The 23293-nt window shown below is 46.6% G+C and overlaps 1 protein-coding gene across 1 annotated transcript; it reads left to right on the forward strand.

The window, feature by feature from the left end:
* Positions 1–8: 8 nt before the first annotated feature.
* On the forward strand, positions 9–21192 carry WDR3 (WD repeat domain 3). The gene is made up of 26 exons (XM_063352763.1): positions 9–305; positions 1857–2066; positions 2526–2644; positions 4276–4354; positions 4696–4791; positions 5242–5352; positions 6385–6486; positions 6620–6717; positions 7227–7322; positions 7657–7887; positions 8736–8829; positions 9207–9308; positions 10157–10242; positions 10701–10836; positions 11557–11613; positions 12324–12424; positions 12576–12687; positions 12803–12937; positions 14518–14568; positions 15241–15306; positions 16144–16236; positions 16822–16869; positions 17708–17751; positions 18241–18369; positions 19165–19258; positions 19891–21192. The coding sequence occupies exons 1-26, from the start codon at positions 135–137 to the stop codon at positions 20050–20052; spliced, it is 2823 nt and encodes a 940-aa protein (XP_063208833.1). The 5' UTR covers positions 9–134; the 3' UTR covers positions 20053–21192.
* The last annotated feature ends 2101 nt before the right edge of the window (positions 21193–23293 follow it).

A 23293-nucleotide genomic window follows, 5' to 3' on the forward strand; every position in this document is an offset into this window, starting at 1 on the left:
GGAGCTGTCCCCGCCCACACGGACGCACTTCCGGTGTCGGCGGCGAGGGGACGGGCGCGCGGCACGTGTGGCGGTCGGCGGCACCGGGAGGAGACACGGGGCGTCCTCGGCGCCTTCCCTCCCTCTCCGCCGCCATGGGCCTCACTCGGCAATACCTGCGGTACGCGCCGGCCGCGCTCTTCGGGCTGGTGGCCAGCGCCCGGGGCAACGCGGCCTTGGTGGGGCTGCGCGGCGAGCGGGGCCGCTGCGTGGCGGTGCCGGCCTGCGAGCACGTCTTCGTCTGGGACACGCGGAAAGGGGAGAAGGTGGGAGCGGGGCCCTCCCGGGGCTGCGGGGGGTGGGGGGCGATGATAAGCACGGGGCGGGTGTGGCGTGCGGCGCTTTGGGACCGTCTGAAGCAAAGCCGTGCGTTGTCAGCGGGCCGCTTAGAACAGGCGGGTGTCACAGAATGGTAGGTGTTGGAAGGGACCTTCGGAGATCATCTGGTCCAGTCGCCCTGCCAGGGCAGGGTCACCTGGAGCAGGTTGCACAGGAACGCGTCCAGGCGGGTTTCGAATGTCTCCAGAGATGGAGACTCCGCCACCTCCATGGGCAGCCTGTTCCAGTGCTCTGCCACCCTCTAAGTAAAGAAGTTCCTCCTCATGTTTAGGTGGAATTTCCTATGCTCAGGTTTGTGCCCATTACCTCTTGTCCTGTCCCCGGGCACCACTGAAAAGAGCCTGGCCCCATCCTCCTGACACATGCCCGTTAGATAATTATAAGCATTAATGAGATCCCCCTCAGTCTTCTCCAGGCTAAACAGACCCGGGTCTCTCAGCCTTTCCTCAATAATGATGAGGTGCTTCATTCCCTTGATCATCTTCGTATCCCTCTGCTGGACTCTCTCCAGTAGTTCCTCGTCTTTCTTGAACTGTGGGGCCCAGAATTGTACACAGATTCGGCCTCACCAGGGCAGACTAGAGCGGGAGGATGACCTCCACAGCTTCTCTCCCTCCCCCCTTTTCTGTAGTCTGGGCACAGCTTGAGGTTTGCTTGCGGTGCGAGTGTGCAGCTCTGGGTGTGCCCTGGCCGAACCTTGCTGTTGATTCTTTGAGATTTGCCAGCAATACCTCAGTTGGTGAAGAGTAATTGCTGCCACAGCAACGGGGAAGCTGTTCTTTCCTTAGCTGGTGACCAGCGGCAGCATTGTGTCAAAATTCTGGGATGAAACAGGGGTGTCGTGGAGTTTGTGTTTCAGCTGTGGAACTGGGCTTCCCATGTGAAAGCTGTATCCGCTTGTGGGGTTGTGAGATTCAACTTTAAGGACTTTGCCACATGTTTCCTCTTGTCAGATTCTGAAATCATTGTAAGTGATACTGTCCACTACAAACTGAATTCAGGATTTGCTTTAGCAGCTGCTAGAGTGGTGACTGCTGGCATGTTGTTTTGGAGGTGTTTTTATCATTCTCAAGTTCTTGTGCAGTCTGTGAAAAAGCAGCTCTGTCCTATACTTGAGAAAGAGAGGATGAGTCAGGAAGAATGTTTCAGACTTTACTCTTAAACAACATTCCTTGCTCTATGACATTTAAAATGCAGGGGCAGAAGTTTGGGCTTCTGAGTTCTGCACCTCATTCTGCACCAATTTCCTGTTTGATTATGAGAAACTCCTTCCCTTCTAGCTGCTGTCTGCCTTGTAAAATGGGGCTAATGACACTGTCTTCAGCACAGGAAGCTGAAAAACGAACTTCTAAAGTGGCAGAAGCACTCAGTTGGAAATTCAGTAGAAGAGCAGAGTGTATTCTTTCTGCTGTCTACGTGTGTGGCTCTGACATATCATTTATCAACAGTGTATGTGTTTTGTCTCCTAAAAATTGCAGGTTCTTATCCTTAAGGGTCTCAAGCAGGAGGTCAGTTGCCTCTGCCCTTCTCCGGACGGGTTGCACTTGGCTGTTGGATATGAAGATGGATCAATCCGTATCTTCAGCCTCCTAAGTGGAGAAGCGAGTGTCACTTTCAATGGACACAAGGCTGCAGTTACAGCCCTGCAGTATGACCATCTGGGTGGCCGGCTGGTGTCTGGCTCAAAGGTGAGGGTTGTACATCTGGAGGACATCCCTTTCATAGAGATGCTCCATGGAGAAGGCTGACCTGCACTAAAATGTTTGGTATTTTAAGTGGGTTATGTGGCCTCTGCCTATAGCCAGAAGATGGCAATGAGAGGAATCGGGCCTGCAAGACAGCGATGGAGTTGGGGAACCTGGGGCTAGGAGAGCAGCGAGGACTGCAGGGCAGGAGCGTGGGGTACTAGAAGAGCTGTTAAAGATGAAGAAGCTTGTGAGGTCAGGAATAGTGAAAGGCAGGGCAGAAGTGCATCTGTTGGTCTGAATGTACCTCAGGGGAAGGAATGTCACTTGCTTTAATCATCCCTAACATTCAAATTCAGAGTGGAAAAGCTTGCTGTCAGGTAGCCTTTTCTGTCTCATAGCAGAGGTAGACATTTTGCAGGGACAAATGCCAGTCTCTTGGAGATGATCTGTCTGTTCCAGGATACAGATGTCATCGTGTGGGATGTCATTAATGAGAGCGGTCTGTACCGGCTGAGAGGACACAAGGATGCTGTCACTCAAGTCCTTTTCTTGAAGGAGAAGAACCTATTGGTCACCAGGTGAGCCGGCCAAGTGTAGTGGTCAGTCAGGAGCCACTTGTATTTTCTGTGATATCTCAGACCCACCGGTATCTTAGAATATGATTTTGTTGTGTCCACATATTTCTTAAGTCCACTGTCTGAATCCAAATATGGTAAGCGGAACTGAAATGGCTATCCTGAAAAACAGTGTTTGAAAAAGGGTTTAACTTGCTGGTAAATATAGCAGCTTAGAATTGTTACAACAAGGAATGGTGATAATATGTTCACTATATAGGTAACCGTTTTTGCTGTTTATCTTGAAAAATTAAGCAGACTTACCTTTAGTATTTGTAATTCACGCAGCAAAGTAACAGAAAAGTTGCTTCCTAGTAAGCTGTAATTATAGGAATTAACTAAAAGGTGATAGATGTTCTTTGAATGGGTTTTTAGCTGCTAGTATCCCTTTAATAATAAATGGTTCACAGAAGGTACACTTGCTCAAATATCAGTCAATAATTTTTTTTATTTATTAATGTAATCTAATAGCTAAATAGAAAAGTGCGTGCAATCAGTATAAAATTAGAAGTTGTTTCTTGTGCTTTTTTTTGTTGTTTCAAATAGAAAAAGTAGTATTTTGTTGGTTTTGTAGGTGATACCTGTTTCATAATGCAATTTTGAGTCTTTGCAGTTCAGCTTTACAAATGCTTCTTAATTCTCTTGGTAGCTAAATTGAGATAAAAAAATTCCTCTCTATTTTTTTTTTTATTAACAGAGTAGAGATGTTATCCTGTTTTTCTGGAGATGCAAAGTTTTGCTTCCTTATTTTAGCTTGCTTTTTTGCCCAGGAAGCTAACTACAGTCCTTTGTGTACAGAACTTTTTGCAATATTTTCATATATCCAATTTACAAGTATCTTTGGATCCTGTGTGACAAAAGAGATGGATTAACAATAAATATTACTTGTAATCAGAATATTTTTGTCCTGATGGAGCTTAGTAATGGAACAAGTTTTATATTTTTATTTATTTGAAACTTATTGAGGAAAATAGGCTCTAACAAAGTTACCAAAAAGAAAAAAGGTATTAATTGTTGTAGAGTGTACTGAAAGAATCTGTATAAATGTTCAAATTACTATTCTTGGGTGCTCTTGTAGTATTGGGGTGTCATAATATAGCCAGAAATGTGTTTTCAAGGAGATCTGATCCTACGGAGGCTTTGAAGGACAAAACAGCTGTAATTCTTTGTTAGGAGGAGCAGTTCCAAATCATTGTTCAAAATGAAGGAATTCACTTTTCTTGTAGCCTGGTCAATGCACAAGCGTGGCATAGGTTGAGAATGTGAACGGGGTGTGGGGGGGTCGTTTTAGAAGCAGCTGTAGAATTGATGAGCACTTTGCACTTATTGTTCTCGCTAAATAAGCGGGAAGGGAGGCTGTGTAACACAGGCTTGCAGCTGAACCCAGCGGAGGAAGCAGTTTTCAGTGACTTGCTAGGTAGCTTTTTGTAGCATCTTTGTATTGCTATAATTTGTCCTTGTGAAATTCGATGTCTGAGCAGCTGCTCTGTAATATGTTGTGGCATGTTTTAGATTTTTGTACTTCTACAACTTTTCTAAGCATGTGAGCTCTGGCAGTCTTTCCTCATGTCTTGAGTTTTTCTTCTTTGTTCCAGCGGCAAAGACACACTGGTGAAGTGGTGGGATCTGGACACCCAGCACTGCTTCAAAACTCTGGTTGGACACCGTACTGAGGTAAAGAGGATGTGCGTGTGGGGAGCTGTTGGGATGGAGGGACTTTGGATTACATGTCATGGCTCATTTTGTGCTTTCAGGAGCTGTAAACTGGCACTGTGTTACATTTTGCTTGCCATTAGGCTTTAGGGATGGGCAAATGAGAAACTTCCAAACGTTCCAGGAGCTGTCATCAATGTGTAGTAGGTGGCAATTCCAATACAGATGTCCCCGGAGGAGGTCCTGGCTAGATCCAGTCTCTTCTTGGTTGCCATTTAAATAAATCAATTAAAGATGCTCTGCTGTTTTTATGATAGTTAAAGGAGCCATAATCCAATTCCTCACATTGTGCTTCTGGACAGGTTTGGGGGATGGCTTTGATATCCGAAGAGAAGCGCCTGATCACTGGGAGTGCTGACAGTGAGCTGAGGGTGTGGGATATCACATACATCCAGGAGGTAAGATATTCCCTCTGTAATCCCAGTCTTGCCCAGCTGCTTGTCTTTGGACTAAGATGGGACTGGAACACGTTAGATCTGATTGATGTTCTGGGAAACAGAGCCAAAGCAATGTCTAAGGGGTCCAGAAGCTGCTCTTGGGATAGATTTTGCGGTTTTCTGTGTTTTGAGCTTTCAAGTGAAGCTGTGAGCACTTCCAGAACAAGATTTCCAGAGTGTGTCAGATCTTCCTGACTTTAGGCTAGAGAAGACAGTCTTGTGGGTGGATGATAAGCAGGGGAGGACGTGGAGTGTTTGGTGCCTACAGGCATGCTGTAGGCCATTCCTTTGTTGCAGTGTGTGATGACTACTTGTTCCTCCAGGGAAATGAAGTGCAAGTGAGACAGAACCAGAACACTGTAGCTCTTGTGGTTTAAGATACTCCTTATATATTTTTTTGTCTGTGAACAGGTAAAAGACCCCGATGAACCAGAATCCAAGAAAATCAAAGGGTCTTCACCTGGAGGAGAAGAAAACACTGAAGAGGATGAGACCCTAGAGTTGGATGAGTCTCCTGAGGAAGTAAGCTCAGTTTTCCATGCTGTCTGTGGGGTGGTGTATCTAACGCCATTTCCACGGTGCTGCTTGTAGAACTAGCAGGAATTTGAGTCGCTCACATGTTGCTTGTGTGTATTGGGTTTATACCCCGGGTGTCAATTTTATCCTATTAGGGAAAACGTAGTAATTCTTGTCTTCCTTCGTAACATCTTCCTTGGCAGCAGTTGCTGCCTCATCTACCTGCAAAACATCAGCAGCAGTATGTGTGCCAAAACACATACACATGTTATTCTCCAGTGAAAGCTTTTTTTTCGCCTTCTCTCTGGGGAGGACTAGCGCATGTTTAAAGTTCAATAATGCTAACAGAGCTCTTTCATCAAACAACAAGGGAACAAAATAGTTACTAGCTGGTCTGCAGCTCTTGAGTTCAGTGCTGATGCTCAGCTTTGCAGCTCAGTAGCAGAAGCTGAGAGGTCAGAGTTGCACCATAACAAAATATGATGTGAGATTTGATTGCAGAAAGCTGTTTCCACTTGTGCTGCTGGTGGAGACTTTACTGAATCTGTCTTTCCAGTGGAACTTTCTGGGCTCCTCCTTAGATGTCAGACTATAGTTTACGGTAGATACCTGACCTTTTTAAATGTTTTTCCAACTTCCTCTCCAGAGGATTTCTCTCCCTTCAATTACCCATTTAAGAGTCTCTGTTCTTGCCTTCTCTGCCTCTTCTGACAGAGGAACTGGGCTCTGCTGCCTTTGTAGCATAAAAATTCAGCTGTATCTCTATGTATGTCTATAGTTTGCCAATAAAGTTAAATTTTTCTTCCACTGAGGCTGTTGATGACTATTTTCAGCTAAAATGCAGCAAAACATAAGGAAGTAATCCTGTAGCTCACACAAGTGCTTGTTTTGTCCCGTGTTTTATCCTTGCTATCAGGACCCTGTAGGTTCATTTCCTCCTCTTCTCCTCTTGACTTCCCTTGCCAGTAGGTTTCTGAGTTTGCTCGAGAAGATCACTTGACCTTTCAGACCAAAGTTGTTCTCCTTCTTTCCCTGTAGCGCCTCGTAAAGTGCAGCAAAGTTGGATCCATCATGCGGGAAGGCAGAGACCGAGTAGTTACTCTTGCCACAGACCGAACAGGCAAGATTTTGGCCTGCCATGTAAGTAATGGGGCGGCGGGGGGTCGTGTCTCTGCTATCGAGCTGTAGAGGAAGCTGTTAGACACCTTGGGTAGTTTACGTGAGGGCCAGCCAGGGCTTTGCGTGCCTTTAACTTTGTTTGCTCTGTCTCTAGGGAACAGATTCTGTTCTGGAAGTGTTCTCTGTCCTTTCTGAAGAGGAAGTCCAAAAGAAGTTGGAAAAGAAAATGAAGAAAGCAAAGAAAAAAGCAAAGTAAGCAGTTTTTGGATGCTGTCTGCATCCAGAGAACTGTTAGAAAAGCCCTTCAGCATCATGACACAGTGGTTGAACTCCAAGCTATTGGTCATTCTGCCTGTGCTAGCTGTTGTATTTTGGGGTCGCTGTTCCTGTGCATCCTTTGTGCTTGTCTGAATGACACTGCTCTCAGAGACTAAGGAAATACGTAAGCAGAAGCTGATCTCCCTTTTTAAAATGCAGCTATCTGTTGTCTGTTTTGTACCCATCTTTCTAAGGTGCCACGTTGAAGTGCTTTGGCTCTAGAGGGGTTGCCTTTTTTAGGACAGATTATCTCTTTGGTAGTCTGCATACCAGCATGAACTTCACTGTCTCACCCTGTTCTTAAACGTAGTTGCAGTGCTGGATAAGAGGGTGGTTGTTTTCAGCAGGCTAAGTGGTTTCCCTCTGTTATTCTCTGTCCCTGTGTTAGTTTGTGGTGCCTGTGCCGAGTTATTTAACTCTCCTCTATTGTCTGACATTTCTAGCCAAAACTCTGAAGAGGAGCCTGAAAGGAGTGTGGAGCTGAGCCTGCAGGAGGAGATTCAGCGGGTCACTAACATCAGAGCTTCTTCTAAAATCAAGTGAGTGGAAAGCCTGTTGTAGAGCCTGAGCTGTGGTTACGGAGCTGCTTGGGGAGAGCTCTCCCCAGCTCATTACAGGGGGAGATGGAAGACATTTCCCCCTCAACATCTCGTTCAGCTTGGAGTTGGGGAGGGGCCTACCACAATCTGCCAGTCCATTCAACTACGTTCCACAATGGTCCCCTTCTTGGACACCTCTCTGGCTTAGTGTGCACTTGCTTGTGGCGTGGACTTGGTCTATTTTCCTCTTTCTCAGTTGTTCTTGATATTTTATCCCTCCTACATTTTGTCTTATTGCCGCTCTGTACAGCTCTGATTTTGTCTAATCAAACAGGTCATTTGACTTGATTCTCTCTCCAAAAGGAGAGCTGAAGATCGTACTGCTGCTCCAGAACAACATCATTGAGTCGTACAACCTGAACCTGTCAGCACAAGTCCCACAGGCTGCCCGTGCATCCAAGATAACCATTGGAGGCCACCGCAGTGACGTCAGGACGTTGGCTTTTAGCTCTGACAACATTGCCATTCTCTCAGCAGCTGCAGAGTCTGTGAAGATTTGGAACAGGTACGCAGTCCAGTCGTGTCAGTTCCCTCTGCTCTATGTGTGTCAGTCTCCCATGACTCAGGGATGCTGTGTTCAGAGGGGCAGTGGTAAGGAAGAGGGGGCGATGGAGAAATACAAAATAGTGAATGAAGTAAAGGAAATAAATAGAAAACTATTTGACTTCTTTCTTTATTAGGGAAACTGAGAAGCTCTAGACCTAAAACTGCATAATTAACTCACGCAGTTTGATGCTGTAAAGCAGCACTGAGGCTAGTTTAGTGGCAGGTATGGAAAGACAAATCTCTAAGCACAAAGGTCATACGTAGCAGTCAGGTAGAGACTTTATTTTGTTGTGGGTTTTGGTTTGGTTTTTTATTTTAATTTTTAATAAGAGGTACTAACTGTTACCCTAAATTAGCTACTGCCTGTTCTTAGGGAACATGTGGGTTTCTTGGCATCTTATCTGAAGGATCTAGTATTAGACTGAGTAGGCTGCTGTTTTGATCTAGAGTGTTGTCCCAGTGTTTCCTGAGTGGTGCTGATTCCAAGCTCTGTTTCGTTTTGAGCATGCTATCTTATGTTCTTCTCTCCTCTCGTGAATGACAGGAATTCCTGTTTGAGAACAGGAGCTCTGTCCTTGCTCATGACAGCAATAAGTCATGATGGTGGACTGTGTAATGGCATGATTTTATGGAAAATGTTCTTAGCAGTAATGCTGGATAGCATTTGGGTGATAGGATGGTGGTGGTGTATCTTCTAGCCTCAGTGGAAAAGACAGCTGTGGGCAGAGGCTGCTCTGGAGCACGTCTCACTTAGTGGGCCAGATTTTGTGTGTGATGAGAGGTTTTGTGCTCTGCCTTTGTCCACAGATCGACCTTGCAGTGCATCCGGACAATGGACTGTGAGTATGCTCTCTGCTCACTCTTTGTCCCAGGAGATCGGCAAGTCATCATTGGCACCAAGGTAAATAGTGTCCTTCTGCTCTTCAGACTGCCCAGGTCTGAAAACATGTTATGAAAATGTCATTAAGGCAGCTTTACAGAAAATACACTGCATCTCCTGACCTGAAGCACTCTGGTTTAAGTGTAAAAACCTCTCTGACAGTCAGGTTCTACTCTGTTCCCAGACTCTTTATGTAGCTATTGTGGCTTGAGCTGGAGAGCTGGGGAGAGCTTTGGGAAGACCCTGATGGAGATCTGTGTTTGGCCATCTGTGTGTAACAGCCATTGAATTAAGTTGTTGGTTTGGGAGATGGACATCAGGGGTGCTTCTCTATTCGGAGCTATTGTGCGTTGTGAAGGCGGAGGGACTGATTTGTCCTCTGTGATGTGTCTCCCCAGACAGGGAAGCTGCAGCTGTATGACCTGGCTTCTGGGAGTCTGATGGAGACACTTGATGGTCACGATGGGGCGGTGTGGTCTATTGCTCTTTCACCAGACCAGGTAACTCAGCCACCCTTCTAAGCGTCATCCGTTGCACAGCTTTTCATGTTGCTCCTTTCTATAGTGCTGTGTTTTCACTGCTGATGGGAGTATGGGAAACCCTCCCATCCTGGGAGGTGGAGGATGCAGCTGGTAGTGTTTAATAGTTCTCACACTTCCCTCTAGAAATGGGTCAGTACTACTAAAAAGAGATTTTATTCTTTTTTACTGTGTTCACATTTTACACGCACCCACTCACTCTATTTGACTTTCACAGTTCAGGTTCATACTAGTTTCTGTGAACTTCTGCCTTCTTCTGTTTGTTGTGTATGCCTGCCTTAGTTTTCTTACATGGTCATGTTGCGCTAGAAGCTGTGCTGTTGCAGTGGAATTAAAACAATAGCAAGTAATAACCTGCCTGGCATTTATTTACTTCACAGCTTAAAACATACGGGACAGATTTTACCCTTTTTCTTCGTGTAAAAGCACTTAGTTGAACTGTTCTTCCTTAAGAAGGCTGCACTTGTGGGGTGGTGGTAGGGTGAGTGCAATCCAGTAACAGTGAGAGTGTCAACTTGTCCTCAAAACACATGCACTTCATTACCTACGGCTGAGATGGCTGCTTTCAGTCCCAAAGTTTCAGTCCATGCCTTGATTTACGTTTGGCTTCTTTGTCTTATAGCTGCCTGCCAGAGCTTTTGAAATTGTTTTTGGTCCTGGTGGTGTCCTCTTAGATGTTGGTGCTGTGGGAATGGGGGGCATTTCAAAAAACCTCCTCGTGTGTTGATGATTCCCTGTCTGTAGAATTTTGCTATAACTGGGTTATAGCAAAACTGGTTTCACTATAATTTTATGGTTTTTCCCTGCAGCGTGGCTTTGTGACAGGAGGTGCTGATAAATGTGTGAAGTTCTGGGAGTTTGAGCTTGTGAAGGATGAGAGCAGCGTTCAGAAAAGGTGAGAAAATAAACCTTTCTAGAGTACATCCAGCTGCAGTATCCGTTCTCATTGATAACATGCTTCGGCCTTTGTTGTGCACTATGAAAAGTGCCCAGGACATGTTTGTGGAACATGTGGAGAAGAGCACGAGCTTCATGCTCTTTGATGAAGGTCTGAGCTTAGCTGGGGAAGGGCACTTGCCACGTTCTGGTCCCTTGCTTGTGTGTGTGCGTTTAGCCTCTAATCACGTGATGGGCATCCAGATCATTAAGTGGTAAATTTAGCAGTGAAGTTTATCAGCCTGCAGTGCCGTGCTTTTTACCAGTTCTGTGTTGCTCAAGTCCTAGTGAGGAATGAGATGCTACGTGTTAGAATTAATTTGCTCCCAGGGTGCAATGTCAGAGTTGTATTCATGCCTCTTCCCAACTTGTTTGTTTGGGATAACGATTGGTTTTTTTTCCTTTTCTTGTTGCCAGGCTCTCCATGAAACACGTGCGCATCTTGCAGCTGGATGAAGATGTTCTCTGTGTGCGGTACAGCCCCAACCAGAAACTGCTGGCTGTCTCCTTACTGGATTGTACTGTGAAGATTTTCTACGTTGACACGCTCAAGGTGCAGGACCAAATGGGCTGTGAGGCTGTGCAGGGTGTGATGTAATTGTAGCCTGAGAGATTGTGAACGCACAGGAAAAGTGTCTGTTTATTGCAGGACACTAGTAAGAATCAAAGAGAGACCGTGCATCCCACTTCAAGTGCCTGTTTGCTGGCAAACTTGACAGAGCCATGGCTGGCCCGCACTGGGGAAGAAAAATCTGGTTTTCCTCTGGAAAGTGTAGAGTGAACCTGCAGACGGCGAGGTTCACTCTAAACCCTGTGGGCATGATGGTACTCCAGAGCTGCGAGGCACTGTAAGGCTGGGGATGGATGTGTCACATGTGGCATTAAATAGGGCATAGCAGAGGCAAAGCCCTGGGGGAGGAGAATCTTCCTTGTAAGCACGTGTGGTAGTTTTTCAAGTTGTGTATTAGCATGTGAATGTTAGGGAATGACACAAGACAGACCAGCACTGACAGGTACACAAAGAGAAACAGAGATAAACTCCACAGGCAGTGGTGATCAGCGCCAGAGTTAGCTCAGCTTCCTTGGGTGCATCCACCCTCATCTCAGTTCTGCCATCATGGCCCTGCTGCGAACTGTGTTGGGTGCAACAATGAAAGTGGGGCAGTGCTAGAAAGACAGAGCTCCTGAGGTAGAGCAGAACTAGCCTGGAGCCTGAGATTTTCGCACATTGCTACCCAGCATGTCTAACTGAGACATCTTTCTTCTGCTTCAGTTTTTCCTCTCTCTGTATGGACACAAGCTGCCCGTGCTGTGTATGGACATCTCCTATGTAAGTACCATTAGGGCTGTGCATGTGCTGCAGGTGGGACTGTGGTGATGTTGATGACTGTGAGAACCTCTGCTGGCATCAAGGCCTCTAGGATAATGCTTTTTTTGTCACTTCCTTGCTCCTCACTTAGTCAGCAGTTTCTTGATAGGACACAGCAAGACCCCCCTGATGCCACTGTGCTCACTGGGAGGGGTCACGCAGTAGCAGTCAGGACAGAACTGACCTGGGCATTTTGTGAGTGTAAACCAAAATTCTGTGGGGGTTCCCTACATTCATCTTGGGAGGTACAGCCTGCTCTCTGCTGAAGTTACTCTGCTGAAGTGTGAATAGCATCCGAAATCTTCATTAGTGGGAGCAGAGAGCAGGTGCTGAGGTGGAGCAGCCTCTTCATGCCTGTGCATTCTTGGTCTGCATCTTGCTCTGGGGTGTCCTTGGAATGAGGCTCATTGGAAGCCAAAAATGTCAAGATATAGCTATGGTCTTAAATGCCTGCAGAGGTTCAGAAAAGAGCATGGGTGCTGTCAGTGAGCTGTGCCAGTACCACAAGTATGGGCCACCCTGGTGAGAGGAGGTGGAGGGATCAGGAAGGCGTGTTTCAAGAGCCAGGTATCTGCCTACTCAGCACTGCTTTAGTCACTGGTTCAGCAGCGATTCCTCACGGGGCTGCCAGCCAGCTACTCAAACGCTCCTTTCTCTTTGCTGCTCTGTAGGATGGGACTCTAATTGCAACCGGCTCTGCGGACAGGAATGTGAAGATTTGGGGCTTGGATTTTGGGGACTGTCACCGCTCTCTCTTTGCCCATGATGACAGGTCAGTCAAATCCTACAGCATCTCTGGATTGTGGGCTATCTTGATGTCCCAAGGCATTGTCATCCAGCAATGACCCTTTTGTCAAGCGCAGAGTGGGGGGAGGTCTGCAGTGTTCCCCAAGTGAGTGAATTTGAGCCTTTTTCCCTTCCAGTGTGATGTATCTGCAGTTTGTCGCGAAATCCCATCTCTTCTTCACAGCTGGGAAGGATGGCAAGATTAAACAGTGGGATGCAGATAAATTTGAGCACATCCAGACGCTGGAGGTAGGAAATTTTGGAGGCTGTTGAAAGGAAGCATTATCCCTGCATGAGCAGCACTTCCCTTGGGGGCTGGGAGCTGGGTGGTGTTCACGTCTTACCTCTTCTGTCCACCATGCAGGGGCATCACCAGGAGGTGTGGTGTTTGGCACTCAGTCCCAATGGAGACTACGTGGTGTCAGCATCCCATGACAAGTCCCTGCGCCTCTGGGAAAGGACAAGGGAGCCACTTGTTTTGGAAGAGGAGAGGGAGATGGTAAGAGCGTCATCCTTCCTGCCAAAGACAGCTTCCTGACCTGTTTTCTTGCCAGCAAGCAGATTCCTTACTTTTCACTGTGGAAGAGTCTGGCTCCATACTTGGCAGGCTTGCTCATTACTCACCGCAGCCTGGTATTGAGGTGCCCAGGGTTCACTGGCATCTTTCACGTGATGGGACTGTTGTCCCAAGCTGTCTGGAGACAGCACTGGAGGTGTTACTGGTGCTCTCCTGTGTGTCCTGCATTGCAGATGCCTGGCTAATATGCTCTCTGCTTTGCTTCTTTCTTGCTTCCCAGATTTTTCTGTCATTTCCTACAGGTCTTTTGGCTACGTTCTTTGAGCCTCTCTTAGTCTCTTGTGCTTCTTTCAACTCAAGTGTGCTTCGGAGGCAGTTCAGCAGGTGGCTGTTGGGGAGTGATGGAGAGCACTGCTCCTGTTAAATTCGGTTTGTCTTGCTTTCCCCTTTTCCAGACCTGAGAGCTCCGTTCTATCTCAGTAGCAGGCCCCAGAGCTCAGGGATGCTTGAAGAAGCCCCTTTTACTCCTTTTGAGCATGTATTGTGAGGAATTGTAGGCTTACAGAAGGACTTCAACAGGAAGGACACGCTAGGGGTCTCTAGTCCAACCCCATACTCACTGCAGAATAACCTTAAAGCTATATCAGACTGCTCAAAAACTTGTCTTGATACATGAACATCTTGAAGGAAGGAGTTTTTTCCAGGCTGTCTGAGCAGCTATTCCAGTGCTGAACCACCCTTGGGGTTGGTGGATGGATTTGTTTCACATATCCAATTGTAAATTCCCTTGGAACAGTTTGTAACTCTTGTCTTTTCACTGTATCCCTCAGAGGAGTCTGGCTCTGTCTCCTCTTCTTAAACTAGTTCTCAAACCAGAGTGGGGTAAAGGATGTAGCACTGTGTGCAGAATTAGGAGTGGGTAAGAAACCTGCAATAAATGTTGTGGGGTTTTTTTTGTCCCAGCCTGTTTGCAGAGAGCTGAGGTGACCCACAGGCAGCATCTTGATGCCCGGTAGTTGATGTGCTAGGAATGATGGTGGTAAAAGAAAAGACGGAGACATCTCCTTTTCCAGATGCCAGAAAAGTGTGTGTTGGGTGAAAATTGAATAACATAGTGGGCTTGAATATACCAGTAGTGAATTACACACTGATGGAGTCCTGTTCCTGTGAGAGATGCCAGACAGTAGGTCCTTTCCTCTTGTAGGTTAGGGCAACCCAGGGACTTTTCTAGGCTTGTTTCTTCTGTGCTGCGTGGGAGGTCTGATACTGAATTGCTGTTGTCTATGTCTCAGCTTGGTGCGCTTTCTAAGGGCTGTTCCTGCATCCAGAGTAGAGACCTTGATTTCTTTCTGTCTGGGAGATTCCGGAGTTCTCTGTGGGTCTGGGACCAGGGACAAGTGGGCATTTTGCACTGGCATTGTTATCTCTGCTGATTTGTCCTGGTTTTGCAATGGGCTGCATGAAGCTGCAGGCTTCCTTGCTCAACCAGGCTGGAAGGGACTTGTACCCTTGCTTGCTGCCTGCTCACCTGTGTTAATATGTTGTGTTCTCATCTGCTGTAGCAACGAGAAGCTGAATATGAAGAGAGTGTGGCAAAGGAAGAGCAGCCTGTGGTGAGTTGCACCATCTGGGTGTGTGTCAGTCTGACTGTACAAAGTCTGGAATAACTATTTCTGTAAGAGGCGTAGAAGAGGTGTCAGAGAGGACGATAATTTTGTTGCTTTAAGGAGGTGCAGGGGGGGAAGGTGCTGCTGGAGCTGTGGTTGCCCCATGATGCAATTGACTCTGGTACTTCCTACAGACAACTTTAGCAGAGCATGTGGGGCTGGCCAAATTGCTACACAGTAGTTGTGGGCACTGAAACCTTGCTGTGCTGTTGCCCGTCCTATCTCCCCAGTTCAGGTCCACACCAGCTTTGTACCAAGGCTGGGCTGCCTTCGGACAGCTGCTTCCAGGTCTGTGTGGTGCAGGATGGGTGGGGAAGCCTGATCCCTCTTGCTCAGATGCTTGGGTTGTGTTGCTGATCGTTTTGACACTAATTGGATCACTCGGGCTTTGTTGGCAGAACAAGAGGCGTGTTCACCTGTCTCCCAGAGCTCAGTGTTAGCACGGTGCCTCTGTTCCTGAGGAAGAGCTGTGCTCTTGGGAAATCCTGTATTTCCCCAGATAAATGACCAGTTTAGGGAATGGGGTTGATGTTCTTAGTATGGACTGTAGCAGGATGCAGGGTGTGCCTACATGTATCAGCTGCACAGGGAGGGAGCTGCAAACTCTGTATTTTGTAGGTGGCTGGAGAGACGCAAGGAGAGACGGGGCTGGCAGGAAGGAAGACTATTGAAACCATCAAAGCGGTAAGATTGTGTGGGTCCACCAGCATTGCTTTGTGTCTTCATCAGTCTCTCAAGGATGGGGGCTGTCATGGGGTTGGAGCATCAGTTTGAAGAGGAGTAACCTGTGCTGTCACATAAAGGCAGATTGCTTCTGCCTGCAGGAGCAGTCTGTTCTGCTCCATGGCCAACAGGGAAGGGTCTCACTGGAGAGTCAGGCACCAGGATTTATTTCCTCTCCAGGTGTGAGGTTCCTGTAGCTGCAGCTTTCTCTGCCTGTCATGTGTGCGACAGGCAGGGCTGCTCTTGCCCTTTGGATTTTGCAGCCCAAAGGAGCCCAAGGCAGCTGGAATGTTCTCTAGGCATCAGGCCTCTCCCCGAAGGGGCTGCCCAATTCCGTGGGCATCTGTGGAAGGTGGAAGTGTATTGCAGTGCCTGTGGTGGGAAATACAGCAGGAAGGTTTGCGGGTGGGTAGTTTCATGGCTGCAGATATCAACAATCTGGTGCTCTTGTAAGTGCAGAGGAAATCCTTAATCTGAATAGTCAAAATGGCCCGACCCTGGCTTGTGCCTCAAAGGTGTCCCGCTTGCTGGGGGTGGAATTCAATGCCAAGGCAACAACTGAGGCTGCAGCAGAGAGCACCCGGGACAGTGGGGAGAATGTGGATGGTGTTTGACATCTTCAGGACATTCATGTGCTCAGGGTAGTGGTGCAATCTGGAGCAGTGTTACCTTTCCGAGCGAGATGTCCTGTGATGCTCTGTGTCAGCCCCTCTGCTTCCACCTCCATTTGTCCAGTTGGACTTGAGCTTTGCCTTGGCTTGTCTGGTGTCACTGATGTGCCGTTCTTGTGCTGCACAGGCTGAGCGGATCATGGAAGCTATCGAGCTGTATAGAGAAGAGATGGCAAAACTAAAGGAACACAAGGCCATATGCAAAGCTGCAGGAAAAGAGGTAAAAGACTGAGGAATGTACCGATCCCAAGGTGTGTTGGGTGTATCCTTCCAGCTCAGGTGGAAAGGCTCAGCAGGCAGATAAAGTCAGGACAACTGGAAATAGCAAAGATTTGCTGAAAACTTTTTTGTTTGCTGAAATCTTTTTTGTTTGCTGAACAAAATGTCACTGTGCTCCAGAGCACAGTTAGTGGTGTGTTCCTTCCAACAATCTTTATATTTAAAGTCACAGTAGGATGTAAGTTTTGTCCTAGGAGGGCATGCTGCTGCAAATTCATCCCAAATTCTTTGCCTTCATCTCAACACTCCTTTCTAAATAAAGCTCTATGATATAAGTGGGAAGAGTGATAATTAAGAGGTGGAAGAAAATTCATACATGTTTGGATTAGTCATATATATCTGAGAATGAGATTGTCTGGTGGTTGCAAATGAGGCCTTCAGTGATGTTCTGGGAGGGTAGAAGTGTGGGAATTGATGGAAGACACTTGATAAGAACTCTTTTCTACTGTGGGTTAAAGTTTTCTCTGTGAATATGCATTTGTACACACACGCACCTTCCTCATTCTAACCCATTCTGTGTTTCCAGGTTCCCTTTCCTGCCAATCCTATCCTCCGTGCCTATGGAAATATTACAGTAAGTGGGATGCCCAGGCCACAGGCTGTGGGCCATTCTCAGCTGGAGGGGGGCTGGGTGATTTGCTGTCTGAGACAAAACACGGGGTTGCTGTGGGGAGGGAGGACTACTTGGTTCAACTTGAAATGAAAACTCAGCACTTTTGCTTGTGCAAAGTGAACACAGTTTGGGTTTTTTTTTTGTGGGTGCTTTGGTTTTGTGGCTTTTTTTGGTTTGTTTTTTTTTTTTTTTTTATTTTGCACGTGTGTTACGGAAGTTTAAACTCATCAGGGTTAAACATAACGCTGGTGGTAGCCATGACCTTATCATATACCTTATCATGAGCCAGCGGTTTATAGTATTCTCCAAGATATGGGAAAGCTAGTTCAAACCTTTCCTGTGCCTGAAGGCACACCCTTCTGTTGCCAGGAGGGTGCAGTTGCCATGCTACAGAATATTCCAGAGGAGCTGTGCCATCTTACATAAAATACCTGAGTTTGTGTAAGGTTTTATATGTATAATTTGTCTGTTTCACCAAGCTTTTTAACCAGTTTGTACAAGATTCATTGAACTGAATATGAGATGATTTAGCTGGTTGAATATAAATTAGATTTTTCACAATACTCTTCACCAGTTTAGAGTATCCTGAGAAGGCTGGGTTTATGTTTCGGGGAGGGAGGACTTCTCAGACTGGCAGCTGATTAAAGCTGAAGGGGTTTCCTCTTTGTTACATTCAGCTTGATCTGTCCATCTAAGATGTGACTGCATGTTTTTAACTGGGTGAAATGGACCTTAAGGCAACATGTTTGTCCTGGAATATTTCTTGATATGCAGAGCTGGTGTCTTTCCTCTGTTACAGCCTTCTGCATATGTGCTAGAAGTTTTCAAGAAGGTCAAGTCAAGGTGAGTCCCAAGAGCCTTGTTGCTGAACAGGTTTGTGACTGAGTACTGAATTTCTGGGCCTGGGACTGGCTGGAGTCCTGGAACAGTCTCTTGCGCTGGGTTTGGGCAGTGGCTAGAGAGTCTGGAGTTACTGTTCCTGGCAGCCTCTTTTGGAGAGTGCATGGAATTGGGGAATGGAAATTGTTCCTTCCGTGGGGAGTGTTGGATGAAGCTTGTGTATGCGGGTTAGCTGCTTGGAGATGTGAAGAGCAGCTTGGGGGTTCTGAGGAGGGAAGATTGTGTGTCTGCTCCGTGTGCCAGATGATGTCTGCTGGCCTTGGCCCTAGTCTGGACAGCTACACTGTGCTTTGTGAGCAGCCACAGACCAGCAGTGATGAATGCTTAGCACAGCTTTTGAACCAGAACCTGCCTACATGGAAGTGTTTCCCACTCATCTGTAGCAGTGCAGTGGCTGAGACAAATTCTTCTGTCCCTTTGCTTTCTCCTCAGTGAGCTGGAAGAGTCTCTCCTGGTGCTGCCCTTCTCTTATGTCCCTGACCTGCTCAGACTCTTCAATGAATATATTCACCTGGGTGCAGAAGTTGAACTCCTGTGCCGAGCTCTCCTCTTCCTGCTCAAGTGAGTCTTTCATTTGCCCAGACAGATCTGCTGCTAGTCTTAGTTCAGTTGCTATTGCTGTCCAGAACCTGGATCAGAGGAAGCCCTAAGAGGGCTCTGGTCAGTAGTGGGCCTGCCAGTCCTCTGGGCCCCTCATGCTGGTGCATGTCATGAGCTTACTTGGTGCCATTTACCTGAACAGAGAAGTACTCCTTGCTCTTGTGCTGAGTCAGTGCCTTGGGACAGCACAGAGCTGGGGAATATACTCTGTTTCTCGGAGCTGCAAAGATGACATTGCATGCTGTGAACACATGTAGCATAAGAGCGTGGTGAAAACTTGGGCTTTCTCATAGGTCTTCGGGCCTGAAGCTCTTGGGAAGCGCCCTTGGGAATAAAGATGTGGTCTCTGCAGGAGATAAAAGAATCACTGCAGACCACAGTGAATGGCGTAGGGGAAGGCATTAATTGGATGCAGACTGTTGACATGCTCAGATGAGGTTGCTGGTTCTGGTTCCCCAAGTCTCATTGGTATGAAAGATCCTGCATCAAGGCTGAAATGGCACTGTTGACTGACACAGCGTCATTGTAAAGCCCATGCCCTCAGAGAGATCTTCCCCTTGAACCACTGTATGTTAAAGAGAAGCTTCAGAAAATAGCTTTTCCAGGTAAATCTGCCCATGCCTTTTATGTAAGGCTAGTCTGGGGAGACCTAAGTTAAGAAAAATCCTATGTCCAGAACATAGACGTTCAGGAGAGAGGCTTTCTGATGTTTCTAAGAACGATGCTGCAATGTATCACTGCCTCCTTTGTTCCCAGGATACATTTTGGGCAGATCACAAGCAACCACATGCTGGTGACAGTGATAGAAAATCTGAAGAAAACTACTATCTCCAGAGTCAGTGAGGCTCGGGTAAGTGTTGTACCCTCCCCTTTTCCAGGATATGGAATAACAGGATGGGCCTGTTATTTGCTCCTGTCTGGGAGCATGTGTTGTTTGGTGTCCAGTGGGAGAGCTGGTTGGGAGTCTGAGCCCATTTCACCTTCCCCCTGCGCAAACAGGCTGCCTTTTCCTTATGTTCCTGATGTGAGACTACCCAGTGGTGAGCCTGTGCTCATGCTCCCTCCCTCATTTACTCTTCATTTTCTTTGATGTATGTATTTGGGCTTTGGCTCGCTAGTTTCTAAATACGTAGGAGGTAAATAAGCTCTCTGTTTCTCTTGGGCGTTGCTGGGGGCTGCTAGTCTCTCAAATAATGCAGACTGTGCATCTTCCCAGAGGCAACTTCAGGTGCCTGCCAGCAACTTGTCTTTCGGAAAAAACAGTGGATTATAGCTGCTCTTAAGAGAGAACTGCGGGGAACAGAGTGCAGGACTGAGTGTTGTCCTACTCAGATGAAGTTTACATTTAAATAGTGTTGCTTCATTTAAATCTGTGGATTGTCTTGCTTTCATCATTTCTTAGTAGTGGGTGGCCAGTGCAGGAGCCTCTGGCCCTAACAAGCTTGAGATGTGCCCAACTGTGGTGCTGGTCTGTCTCTACAGGATGTGCTGGGATTCAACATGGCAGGGCTCCAGTATCTGAAGAGGGAGATAGAGGCCAAGGATGAGGTGGCATTTTTTGCTGATGCTACGGACCGTTTTGAGGAGAAGAAGAGGAAGAGGAAAAAGAAAGAGAAAGAGAAGATGGTTCTTGCAGTGCTGTAGCATTTGCTGCCCAAGACCCAAAGCACCTGGATGGGGTCATGTAACCTCAGTGCTGGCCATGGAAGTGTTCCTGTGGCTGAACATCTGTGGCGATGTCTGGTGACTGGGACCAAGTCTGTCCCCTCCCCATGTGGTATAACCCAGCATATAAACCCAACTGAGATGAACTCGCTGGTCTGCTGCAAATGTATGCATTTGAACTATTTCTGAGGTGCCTGTCAAAGGTGCACCCACTTTTCCTCCAGTGGAATGCCTGTTAGAAATGGAGTTGATTTCTGCTGCGGAAGAGATCAGCTCATTCTGGCAGCGTTGACCCAGTGGAGTGAGTCCAGCACATGACCTGCTGGTGAGACCATGTCCTATCCAGAGAAGGCAGCTGGCAAGATTTTATGCTGTTTTGACACCTGCTGGTGGTTTGTGGCACTGCTTTGAGCCTCTGGGCAAAGCTTCCTGACTTCCACCAAAGTGTCAGAACTTGGTCTGCAGCCACTCGCTTTTTAGTGGGACAGGGAAAAACATGGCTGTGCTCTATTAAAGACACATTTTTATATGCTTTCTGTGACAACTTTGTTCATGGAGTTTTGTCCTGATATTTCTCTAGTAAAGCCTCAACTGCCTTGCCCTGTGTGTTCACTTCTCAAAAGGTTTTTTCCGGAGAATGGAATCTGGGAGCAAAATGAAAGGGCTGCCATCCAGGATTGTGCTGTTCCTGGAGTTGGCAGACTGAGCATAAGATGTGTGGGTTGTTTGTGTTGTATTTGCTCCGGTTTTTAGAAATTGCCCTGAATTGTTGCAATGTTGTACTATCAGATAAAATTATTTATTTTCGCAGCGGGGCAGGATAAAGTGAGCAAGTCTCTGCTGCTGTTGGTAAATTATTAGTTTGTAGTACATGCTGTTGTTTTTACCAGTGACCACAGGTTTAGTGGATGTGGTGGGGGCTGCTTCTGAGTACTTTGGTGACTGTTGGACTTACATGTCCGACTCGGGTACACAAAGCTGGACTTCTAACTTGAGTTTCATATGGATTTTTAATTGCCTACCAGTTGTTACTGAGCACTGTCTTTGACTTAGGTTCTCTATTACTAGCAATTATGCGCAATTGGGCAAACAGTCCAGTTGGTCAATCTTTTGGCAGTACCTCAGGTGTAATAACCACACCTCTTATAATAACTGGTGTTAGTAAATAACTTTGTCAGGGGCCTGATGGTTCACTCTCTTCTTCAGAGTCTGGATTTTTTTTTTTTTTACAGCAGCACTTCATCCTCTAATTCCAGGAAGTGGGTCTCAGACGCTTTATGGAAATAGCAGTCTTCATACAGCTCTGACAGTTGTTTCTAGGTGCCTATAATTTTATATTTGTCTAGATAGGTATGAAACTTGTGATCAAACGGCTTCACTTAAACACGTCTCCATTCTGACCTATTCTGTTGTGTTCTATGTCATCTTAGTGTATTCTATTCTATTTTAGTGTGTTTTATTCCTTTACTCCTCCCAAAGGAGACCCTCATAAGAGGGACTACTGCAGTGGGAGGGAGAGGGGGCACTGTAGGATGATGAATGTAGGGAGATAAATGTTATGGAACCTACCTAATGAGCTGCTCTTTGATGCTCTGGGAGACCTGGGAGAAGAAAGAAACGTGGCTACAGGTGCACATGAACTCAGGGACTGATGACAAGGAGGTGGTATAGATGGTGGTATAGAAGAGTGACTTGTGATGCAGAGTTATCTATCTCATGATGATGACACGCATCTCCTTTGATCTAAGTTGGAGGAGTTTGAATTCCTTCACTTTTGTCTTTGCTGTCACTGGGATTTGGGAGGAATCCTTGGAAGAAAAGGTCTTTGAGGTGGTGGAAAATGGTTGTCCTCTCTGCTGACACAGGCTTCCCCATTGAACTTTCCCTCTGCTTCTCTGATTTGTAGCACTTGTGACCAGTCTGTACCAGCAACAGTGGCTGGCCTCCGTGCCCGGAATGCAATCCCAAGGGGACCGATGTAGGACTGTTGTCTGTGTCTGCAGAAAACTGAAAAAAACTGAAAAGTATCAGGGCAGAAATCAGCAGAGTCAGTAGCAAAATCACTGCTGTTGCAGAATCCTGGATCAAGTTTGACACTGCTTCTTGCGGTGTTTTCTCCTCTGTGGGTAGGCTTAAACAATGCCCCCGGGTGGGTGTCTGTTCTGGCACCCTCCTGAGCTGGCTTTCGGCTTTGGTTAATAGGTCAAATCTGACTCAGAGAGCTGACAGACAAATAGTCATGTCTGGTGGGGCAGTGGAAAACACCAATGGAGTACTCGGATGGCTACTGAGGGAGCTCAGCATATGTTTTAAATGGAAGAGGTCTGTCCTGTGCCAACAATCCACTGATATACTAGAATCGTGGTATCTTTGGGTACCTCAACTTGCCCTTTCTAAGGTGAAATCCCCGGGATTTACAAACCTGAGTGGGAAAGCACTTGCAAATAAAGGGATAACTTAAAATGTGTATTGTTACAATATGTGTCTCACTTAACAGTGAGAGGAGAGTCCAAAACTCGCATTCATATTTCATGCCGGTAAAAGCTCTTATTTAATCCCCAATCATGGGATTCTCAGTCATTGTAAAGTTCTGAGAGAACAAGTCATGTGCATGCATCAAGGAAAATTCCCCATCTCTCGGGATGTCACATGCTGGAAAAAGGATGAAACACAGGAAACAAGTCTTTGGAAATGAATTAATAAAAAGAAAGCTGAACTGCGCTTGGATATACAAATACGGCGTCTCACAAAGAGACTGAGATGTTTCTTTTAGTCACGACTGTGTAAATAGGAATAGAGAGGGGAAAAAGGCCATCTCCAAGTCGCTCAGTCTTCTACTATGAAGGGAGATGTGCAGACGAGCATTTGAAGATGATCGTGTCTGATAGTGAACGAGAGAGGATATAAGAGAATCCCTCTCTGTCCATTCTTCTCAGTCGAGTGTACCTTTGTGTACTCATAATCCCCGTCTGGTGTCTGCAGCTAATTAAAGGTAGGTGAACACGCAGAAAGTTAAGCCTATGATTGTGAAAGCAAACAGAAACTTAAGAACTTGAAGACCAGAGCAGATCAGCAGCTCTTTCTTGAAGAACCAGTTGACTTTAGTGAAACCTGCTGCATGCTCAGTACAAGATTTCAGGTGCCTCAGAACAGGTTATAGAAACCTAACCCCTTTTAAAAACAAAATAAACCTATTGGGAACCGTTTCTCACTCTTCTGA

This window comes from Chroicocephalus ridibundus, chromosome 1, assembly GCF_963924245.1.
Source record: "Chroicocephalus ridibundus chromosome 1, bChrRid1.1, whole genome shotgun sequence".
Lineage (NCBI taxonomy): Eukaryota > Metazoa > Chordata > Aves > Charadriiformes > Laridae > Chroicocephalus > Chroicocephalus ridibundus.

Bases quoted from the DNA above. Each gene is read 5' to 3' on its own strand.
- WDR3 (XM_063352763.1), top strand. From the start codon at position 135: ATGGGCCTCACTCGGCAATACCTGCGGTACGCGCCGGCCGCGCTCTTC. The intron at 2,645-4,275 runs GTGAGCCGGCCA...TCTTTGTTCCAG, and splicing joins AAGAACCTATTGGTCACCAG to CGGCAAAGACACACTGGTGA. The intron at 12,425-12,575 runs GTCAGTCAAATC...TTTCCCTTCCAG, and splicing joins CTCTTTGCCCATGATGACAG to TGTGATGTATCTGCAGTTTG.